Genomic DNA, 10,248 nt, shown 5'->3' on the forward strand with positions numbered 1-10,248 from the left:
CTTTAGATAAATTAATTTTTACATTAGATTGTTTATCTATATATACATAGAGAGGCTGATATAAAAATTTAAAAAATTCACAAAAATTATTATAACAATCGATATGTCTAATAAAATAAAAGGTTAGAGTCTGATTTGATAATTAAAATTTGTTAAGACTTAAATTGTTCGACTAAAAATCTTTTTAAGACTGATTTATGATATTAATTTAGATCACATATACACTAATGAACTATTTATGTTTTCGAATAAAAAAAGTAAAAAAAAAAAATGAAAATGAAAACAAAGACTTGTGTGTAGCAAAAAATTACTACTTTTCCCCTTCTATAGTAGTGTATAATTTATAAATATTTCTGTAAGAATTTAATTAAAGCGCTTAGAGACAAGTTTAATATATCTGATGGGATAATCATCAAATAAATGCAATATAAAATTAATAAAACAATTACTTTAATTATCTCTTTTCCTAATTAAAAATTCAGGTAACAATGTAAACCCCAAAATTTCAAATCTCACTTCTTCAACACTCTTTAATTACAAATCTATGCTTCAGTCACATTCAGTTGAGACAATTTCATTTCTATTGACAAGTATTGAAAACAACAAAAGAACTTGAAATACGCTTCAACAATTGCATGATACGTAATTTATAATATATATATCACTTCAATAATAATAATAATGCATGCATTGACATGTAGGGTTTAGTAACATGTGATGTATAACATGGAAAAATGGGTGAAGTATTTTCCATGGCTTATCCATATAGAAGTTCCATTGCTGTGTAAATGGGACCTTATATAGTCCTTGTAGGATATGGCTTTACCATGGTCCATTATTATTTCGGTTAGTTAATCTTTATTTGAAATTTGAAGGGTCAGTGTCTTTGCCATACTTGTGTTGGTCACTTTTATCCGACATCTTTCTGAGTTCAAGCATCTACCACATTTATTCCGGAGATATCATCACTTCACTACTTCACTTCTTCCGAATAATGTATAAATTTAGTGTTTATTATATAGGCGTTCAATCATATTCGTAGTTTTTAGATAGTCATTTACGTAATTAAAATATAAAAAATAGTTATTTTTGTTGATAAAAAATTACGTAACTAAATGTATGTATAAATTTTTTTTACATTAACAGTATATCAAAATTAAATTTATAAATTTATACGTGTATTTTAGCTTTTTATATATATTTCAATTATACATCATAAAAGCACTTATTTTAAGAAATTAAATTAATAAAAAATTGCATAAATAATATATCTAACATGAATACATATACAAGAACTTTTTTTTATTTGAAGCGTAGATTTTTGCATAAGTTCTCTTTTTTTAGACTTTTTTATGATAAAAATTTTAATATTATGTCTAAAACTTATTTATACCAAAAACTTAAATCGACAGATGAAAGAACATGAATAATTATATTTAATATCAATCACTACTTTTTTCTTTCTTTTTGTTTAATAAGTAAGGTTATTATTAGTAGTATTAGAAAATATTAACTAATATTTACTAATTTTTTTATATAGAATATTATTTTTATTTAAGTAAAAATTTAAAAATTAACTTATAGTTTGTGAGACAAAATAATTTTTCTGTTATTTAATTTCAAGAAAAAAAAATTAAAATTATTGTTGGACGCATTTGTATGAGAATTGAGAAGTGAGATAAAAACAAATAAAATAATTTTAAAAATATTCATTCATAAAATAACTAATTGAACCCTTTATTTGATTTGTTTTGTCGTTTTTCCCAATTTTTTGTTTCTCTTTTTAATTTATTTCCATTCATTTTAAATTTATTGAAATTAAAAAGTGGTGTAAATTTATTAGGGAAGTGAGTGCATGTGTTATTACTCTATCCAGTGGTGGAGGTTAAAACAAAATTTTAGAGGAGTAAAAAATTTAATATTAAAATTTAATAATAATATTTATATTAAAATAAAATTTATAAAATCTTTAAGTTTGTTACTAATGAGATAATAAATAAATAATTTTACAGAAAAAAATATAAAATAGTTTATAATGGTGCTTTTCGAATCTTTAATGACTTAAAATCTTCAATAATTGAATTAGGACTAAATTTTTCAGTAATTTCTTTTTTCATTATTTTCATTGCTGAAAATTATCCCTCTATAGTAGCTGTAAAATTTGGAAGAATTAGGTCCAATTTGGCTAAATAACTTAAATAAGTTCTTTTGTAAAAAGAGGTTAAAGCATAAGGACTTTTATTAATAGTATCTTATAAATAAGTTATTTTGTGTTTGGATTTTTAGTTATAAAAGTACTTATTTTAAAGTTATAGCGTTTGGATAAATAACTCAAAAAATACAATTTTTTTTTACACAAGAGAATGAATATTAAAATAAGGGATAACGATGATAACAAATACTTTCCAATATTAAATGTTGATTTTACATAACCTAATCACTAATATTGTGTATGATATAGTAGGTGAAAAAAAATAAATATAAAATGTGTGTCAATGTATATTTTGTTGTTGTTTTTTATTTTTTGTACTCCTATTAGAACTCCCTTCTCTTTTATTGAGGTCAAGAACTTGCTATAATTAACTATGAAAATAATAGCAAGTTATAAAATCACATGTGAAAAAAATAAAACTAAAATTGAAATTTCATACCACAATTAAATACAAATTTAATAATAAAAATAGAGTGATAATATGATAAAAAAATTACCTAGAAGAAATATATGCAGTAGATTATTCAGATGGAATATTGTCTGAAAATGGTGGTGGAAGATCAATACTTCTAGCAGATGAATCATTACGTGAAAATGGTGATGGAGGACCCTTACTTCCAGCTGATGGAACATTGCGTGAGAATGACGGTGGAAGGCTAGTGCTTCTAGCAGATCTTACGTTAAAATGGTGGTAGAGGAAAAGTATATTTTTTTTGTTTTGAAGTTAAATTTTTTTAAGAAAGTGGTAGAATGACTTATCGAAAAGCAGAGAAGTTATATATTTCTACTTCTTCAAAAAGTTATTAATTAACTTTGTGAGAAGTTAAAAGCTTTTTTTAAAGTGGTACCAAACACGCATGCTGTGACTTTTCATAATCCAAAAGTAAAAAAAATAGCTTCTACTACTTCCCAAACGGGCTCTTAATATCAGACGAATCAATCTATTAATTAAGAGAGCTGCGAAATGCGAATAGAAAAATCGCTAGTGAACCTGAGTACTTTAAGTCATAATAAAGTATTTGATCCAACTGAACTATTTTTTATTTTTTAAAAAAATACTACTAATTTTTTTATAAAAAATTTGAGGGACCATAACCCTATTATCTCAACTAAGCTCCGCTCCTGCTCTGTCGCTTGTTAATAAACAAATATGGTTAGAAAAGAGATAGTGGAAAAAAAAAAAAGATTAATACAGGGTGCATATGACCCGACCCGGCTCGGTCCCAAACACTTTATGGACTAATTTGGTGTGATTTCATCGGGTTTAGGGCCGGGTAAAGGTCTCAAAAATAGACCCGGTCATTATTTTGGATCGGGTCCGGGACATAGCTCTGGTCATCCGAAGTCGGCCCGGTGGCCCGGTCATCGTACACAATTAATATTTTGTGTTATTAATGATGGATCATGACTATTCTTATGTGGAATTTAAGTATTGTAAACCTTAATATTTTGTGTTATTAGTCATTATAAGACTATAAATTAATGTTTTATGTTTAGAATGCATAAGACTTTAGACTAATGCATAATATTGTATTATTTGTATTTATTTAAATATTTGGTATTATTAGACAATATTAGTATTGATTGTGGTTATACTTTAGTATTGATTGTGGTTATGCTTTAATTTTGAAGAAGGATTAGTTCTTGTTATATTTTTCTAAGTGAATTTTACCATGTTAAATAATAGTTGGAGTCTTAGAAATTTGGATATTTTTACATGCTAGCTTACAAGAAAGTATCAACGTAATGCAATATTAACGGCCCAATTTTTACCCAGTATAATTGTGGCCCGAAAGTATATTGATTTCATCGGGTTTAGGGCCGGATTCGGGTCTAATAAATAGACTCGGTGTATATTTCAAATCGAGTTTGGATCGCATCAAACCCGACTTCACCTGGCCATGTGCAACCCTAGATTAATCCACTTTGATTGTTCATCTAATTAAGGTAAGCTAATGTTACTTATTGTATAATGATTACTATATTTTTGACTGACTTGAGTTCCTCACTGTACTTGTCTCCTCAATTTTCCAGTGGACTTGGAAAACACAGTTTAAACAGTTCAACAGTTCAACTCCACTATCCAAACAAGACACGCCTAACTATTTATTTTTTTTTTTTCAAAGAAAGGTGAAATAAAAATAATTTTTGTTGATAAAATCCGCTGAAGACATTTAATACAAAGACAATTATGTGACACTGAGAATTTTTAAGAATACATACTTAAACAAGAAGGGTTTTTATATATAACCAAATTAGGTTTGTTGAGTGATTATTTTATTTGTTTATTTAAATAAGTGTAAAAATTTAAATTTTATTTTGTGTAATATGTATATAATAACTCATTAAATAAAATTAAAAAATCTAATCATTACTCTTTTAGCATAAAAACAAATATAACAAAAGTGATAAATTATGCCTCACATGAAATAAAAAACAAGAGGACACTATATTAGGAACCACATCTTTGCACAAATAATTTATCAAATATATTCCGTACATAAAAAAAATCAAATATTAAATCAGTCATTATATATTTATATATATTATAAATATATGTTATTTAATTTATTTTTAAAATATATTTTATATTTTGATATATATCTATACTAGTGCTAATGTAGTAGCTGGTTTTTTTTTTATACGTATAATAGGATTGACTATTTAATATTTATAAAGTAGATTTAATTATAAATACCTAATAATGTCAATTCATAACAATCAAACTCTTATATTTTATTTCATATATACAAAAGTCAATTATGAGTTATGACAGAGTGAAAAACTTCCTTAAATGCTTCCAACAACAATTTCCCTTCATTGAGTTGTGTTCTGTTTTTCTTGCAGTGAGATAGGTAACTTTCCAAAACCATTTTAGACACGGGTTATTATAAAAGAAATGGAAAGCATGAAACAGCCATAAACACTTGTGGCAGAGTGGCAGAGAGAGAGAGAGAGTGACGATATTTAAAATTCATGTAAATTAGATAACTCATAACTGATACAAGACTTTAATTTTGATTATTTACAAACTCATTTAACTATGTCTATTTTTTAGATAATTATTTATACAACAATTATGAATTTATATAGTGATATGTAATTAAATATATATATAAAATTCTTTTACATTATTAGTATGTCAAGATTAAATTCTTGATATAATTAAAAGGTGAAACAATATTTAAGCATTACATTAAAAATTTAGAGAAGTATAGACAAATATTTTCTGTTATAAATTTTAAGTAATACAGAAAATATAAAAATTTATGTCTGAGACAAAAGAAAATTTACATCTATATTCATATCTAAATAACAAAAAGAGTATATTCATTTTTTCTAGATACTTTTGTCCAAAATTACAGTATCCAAATTCCAAACACAAGTTTATCTTTTTATTTATTTATTTATTTTTTCCCTTGTAGTAGGATTAGTAGCAGAATGTGGACCTAATTATGGTTGTATTCTAAAGAAGCAGAACGTTACTTTACAGTACCACCTTTTTTTTCTCTCTTTATAAATACACACACAACAGAACTTGGAAGTAAAGAAAGAAGAGAAGCACACACAACTTTGATAATGGCTTTCTTTGTTTCTTCCATCACTACTTTGTTCTCTCTTTTCACCATCACTTGTATTTCCATTGTTACTCTTCCACATTGTGATGCTTTTCCATTACATTACAATCACCACCCTTTGTTGCACCCTCACCACCATCACCCTCACATTGCTAGTCACAATTACAGAGATGCCCTCACAAAATCTATAATGTTCTTTGAAGGCCAGAGGTCTGGTAAGCTCCCTCCTAACCAGAGAATGTCTTGGAGGAGAGATTCTGGTCTCTATGATGGCTCAGCTCTTCATGTATGTATCCGTTCTATCGAAAAAATATTTTATTTGTACTTATTTTGTCTGGTATGTCGAGTATTGTGCTAGTTATTCGATATACCAGACAAAATAATATACAAAATATTTATATAACTAACACAGTTATGTACACTTTTACTATCCAATGTGTAACATTGTTAGAAATTTTTTTACTTACTCTAGCAACATTTACGAGTACTTATTTTTATTTATGATATCTAATATATTATATTGTTGGAACATGCAAATATTTGTAATTATTTCACCATCATACCATGACTTTGATCATTGACAATGTTAGGTACTAATTACCATGTGCTTGTATGTGATTTTGGAGTGAAAGGTTGGTTATTTTGATGTTGAAAATGCAATGCAGGTTGATTTGGTTGGAGGGTACTATGATGCTGGGGACAATGTGAAGTTTGGATTTCCAATGGCATTCACCATAACCATGTTGTCATGGAGTGTTCTTGAGTTTGGTGGACTAATGAGAGGAGAGTTGCAGAATGCAAGAGAAGCAATTCATTGGGGGACTGATTATCTTCTCAAAGCTACTGCATATCCAAACACCATTTTTGTTCAGGTTAGAACCTTTGCCAACTATGGCCATTATTGTAAATTTAGCATGTGTTTTGTAAGTGTTTTAGGACAGTAAATATAGACAGGATAGAAAAGTTATGTCTTTGTTTACGTACGTCCTTAGCTTTTCAATGGACAATAAATTGAGCAAATTCTGTATTTCTCTTAGGCTTGGTTTGGTAAAACTTCTACTTTTTGAAAGTAACTTATTAAGATTTGGTTCGGTAAATCTTTTCCTTTTCAAAAATAGTTTACTAAAGTTGGTTTTTGAAAGATAACTTTTTAAAGTTGTCTTTGTTTCTGTACGTCCTAAGTTTTCAACGGACAACAAATTGAGCAAATTTTGTTTCACCATGGAAACATTTTGATTGTTTCAGTGTTTCTATATCTGTCTTATTCTCTAAGTAAGTTTTTTAGTATCTTTGTATTTCTGTTCTGAATCAGTTGCTGATATGATTAGGAAGAAAAAGATTGGAATTGAGGTTGACATTATTGGTTTTTGGGGTTTGTAGGTGGGAGATGCTAAGAAGGACCATGCTTGTTGGGAGAGACCAGAGGACATGGACACACCAAGAAGTGTGTTCAAGATTGATGCAAACAACCCTGGTTCAGAAGTTGCTGCTGAAACTGCTGCAGCTCTTGCAGCAGCTTCCCTTGTTTTCAGAAGAAGTGACCCCATGTACTCCAAGATTTTGGCCAGAAGGGCCATTAAGGTAAGTAAATCTTGAACTTGATTATTCAAAAGGGTAAAAGAAAAATAGAATTTTTAAAGGAGAAAAATGACCCAACTAATTTTTTTTTCCAATGTGCATTAAATCCGGATATAGGTCTTCCAATTTGCTGATAAATATAGAGGATCATACAGCAATGCATTGAAGCCTGTTGTGTGCCCCTATTATTGCTCTTACTCTGGTTATCAGGTAAATTTTCAACTGTATTTAGTTGAACATTATATGAGATATGTTATTTATATTCATTCTGTCTTATACAAGTCGACACGTGCTAAATAAGTACACATCATCTTTTAATTCTTTACCACAAGTTTGTTTTATGTTTTTTTTTTCATAATTTTTATGTCCACTTTTTAGATCCAATCAACAAGACACTTTTTTCAGTTAGTGGTAGCATACTCAAGTTTCTTTTCATGACATGGTAGGATGAGTTGTTGTGGGGTGCTGCTTGGTTGCACAAGGCCACCAAGAATCCAATGTATCTTAACTACATTCAAGTCAATGGTCAGATCCTTGGTGCTGCAGAGTATGATAACACTTTTGGGTGGGATAACAAGCATGTTGGGGCAAGGATACTTCTTTCCAAGGTCCAAACTCTACCCCTTCCCCATTTCTTCTATTCTCTATTGTTCCAAAAGCTTAAATTATTAGATATAGATATATAAATGAGGATCAAACTCAAACTCTAGACTTGGCAGTTATAGAAAATCTCAACGTGAATAATTTTATCTAAAACCATTAGTCTTAAACCATTTTTGTGGTCTTTGATTTTAGGAATTTCTTGTCCAAAAGGAGCAATCACTCCATGACTACAAGGGGCATGCAGACAATTTTGTTTGTTCCTTAATCCCTGGGTCCTCTTCTGCTGAATATACCCCAGGTAAGGTCCCTATCCCTTTTGTTACTTTTCTCTTACCCTCCCTTCTATGTGGTCCTTCATATTATTATGTAACGGTTAGTTTAACAACGGTTTGGTTGTGCTTAAACAGGTGGACTATTGTTCAAAATGAGTGATAGCAACATGCAATATGTGACATCTACCTCTTTCTTACTGTTAGCATATGCCAAATACTTGACTTCTTCACATACAGTTGTTAACTGTGGTGGAACAACAGTAACACCAAACATGCTCAGAAGAATTGCCAAGAAACAGGTACAAAAAGAATGAGACTGATGAATAATTATATAACACATTGGTGAACAGTGTGAAACAATGTACTTTATGATAATAAATCAATGATTATGTAATATGTAACCGTTACTGTCTCCATTTTCCTATTCAAATATAGTTATTAAAAAATATATAAAAAAATAACTAGATAAAAAACAAAAGTTTACTAATACTTGTTTTGGATTGTTGTGTGCATTATATCACTCTTAATTTAATAAAACAAAAAATTAATCATTGAACCATATGCTATACTATAAAAGTATAAATTAAATATTTCTATGAAATACATTTATGTTGATATTTCATCAAAATTAATTCTCATTATTACATAACAAAATCTTATTCAATAACAATCTAAACTGCCTGTTAATTTGAACTTGATTTTTTTTTAGGTGGATTACTTGCTAGGAGATAACCCTTTGAAGATGTCCTACATGGTAGGGTATGGTCCAAGGTACCCTCAAAGGATACACCACAGAGGCTCATCTCTACCCTCCATTGCAGTTCACCCTGGGAAGATCCAATGTTCAGCAGGGTTCACTGTGATGAACTCACAATCCCCGAATCCTAACATTCTTGTAGGTGCTATTGTTGGTGGACCTGATCTTCATGATAGGTTCCCTGATCAACGGTCAGATTATGAACAATCTGAGCCAGCTACTTATATCAATGCACCACTTGTTGGAACACTAGCTTATCTTGCACACTCATTTGGTCAACTCTAGAAGGAGACTATTGTGTCCCATTTTCGAGAAATACTTGCATGTTTCCCGTGTTTTAAGAACATTTACAACTACTCATTTTCATTTCTAATGTTTAAACAAATCAATAATGGGTAGTTGTAAATACTCTTAAAATACGTATTAAAAATATTTCAAGTGCATACAAGTATTTCTGCAACATCTCCAACTTATTTTGGTGTACTTTATGTATTAATTATTACTAATTTGGGTAGTCTGTGTTTCTTAGGTCACCCCTAAGCCTTATTGTTACTAGTTTAACATATTGCTGTCAGTAAATTTGTGCCAGAAAAAAGGGATTAAGTTTGTAGGGAAGGTAAGCTTGTATGCTAAATGTGGCAATGGTGGTGTTCAACTTATTAAGAACTTTAAACTAAGTAATCACTCTAAATGTGTTTGATTTTACCTTCAGCTATTTGTTTTAGCTGCTATTTGCTTTAACAATTTTCTAAGTTTACCACATTATGTATCATTAGCTACTATCAGTTACATGGATTAATTAAGCGATCATACTCAAAATTAAAAAAAAAAAAGGATCAAATGAAGATTGGAATAGAGGCAAGCAACGATATGGTGCATCAAGTTGAATTTGGTGTATTATGCACCAAGATAATTGAATTTGATAAATTTAGATCATTGTAAATGTACTTCCTCATTATTCAAATCTAATCGTTGAACTATGTTAATGCATCTAACACAAGATATTTTAATAGAAGACTTTTTACTAGAAACTGGAAATAATCCAATAGTTACACAAGCATGTAAAGTTTGAATTTATTTTACTATCTTCGTTGTGTGGAAAAAAGAATATTAAGATTAAGACACAGCAACGGAGAAAGAAGATTTGGTGGACATGTGAAATAGGACTGAAAGAGCTGGTTTAGGTTATGTTAGGCTCTCCCACAAGTGCTATGAAATTGACATCAACTCTTCTTGACAAATAGGGCT

The 10,248-nt window shown here is 29.1% G+C and overlaps 1 protein-coding gene across 2 annotated transcripts; it reads left to right on the forward strand.

The window, feature by feature from the left end:
- The first annotated feature begins 5,721 nt into the window (after positions 1–5,721).
- On the forward strand, positions 5,722–9,705 carry LOC112728574 (endoglucanase 17). 2 transcript variants are annotated; one of them, XM_025778768.3, is made up of 9 exons: positions 5,862–5,891; positions 5,933–6,076; positions 6,456–6,662; positions 7,171–7,371; positions 7,486–7,578; positions 7,815–7,976; positions 8,164–8,269; positions 8,379–8,542; positions 8,953–9,705. In XM_025778768.3, exons 1-9 carry the CDS (start codon positions 5,877–5,879, stop codon positions 9,283–9,285), a joined length of 1,425 nt encoding a protein of 474 aa, XP_025634553.1. In that variant the 5' UTR covers positions 5,862–5,876; the 3' UTR covers positions 9,286–9,705. The 2 variants fall into 2 exon arrangements, with proteins under 2 accessions (XP_025634552.1, XP_025634553.1); XM_025778767.3 differs by having other exon boundaries at positions 5,722–6,076.
- The last annotated feature ends 543 nt before the right edge of the window (positions 9,706–10,248 follow it).

This window comes from Arachis hypogaea, chromosome 12, assembly GCF_003086295.3.
Source record: "Arachis hypogaea cultivar Tifrunner chromosome 12, arahy.Tifrunner.gnm2.J5K5, whole genome shotgun sequence".
Lineage (NCBI taxonomy): Eukaryota > Viridiplantae > Streptophyta > Magnoliopsida > Fabales > Fabaceae > Arachis > Arachis hypogaea.

Bases quoted from the DNA above. Each gene is read 5' to 3' on its own strand.
- LOC112728574 (XM_025778767.3), top strand. From the start codon at position 5,792: ATGGCTTTCTTTGTTTCTTCCATCACTACTTTGTTCTCTCTTTTCACC. The intron at 6,077-6,455 runs GTATGTATCCGT...AATGCAATGCAG, and splicing joins ATGATGGCTCAGCTCTTCAT to GTTGATTTGGTTGGAGGGTA. The intron at 8,270-8,378 runs GTAAGGTCCCTA...GTGCTTAAACAG, and splicing joins TTCTGCTGAATATACCCCAG to GTGGACTATTGTTCAAAATG.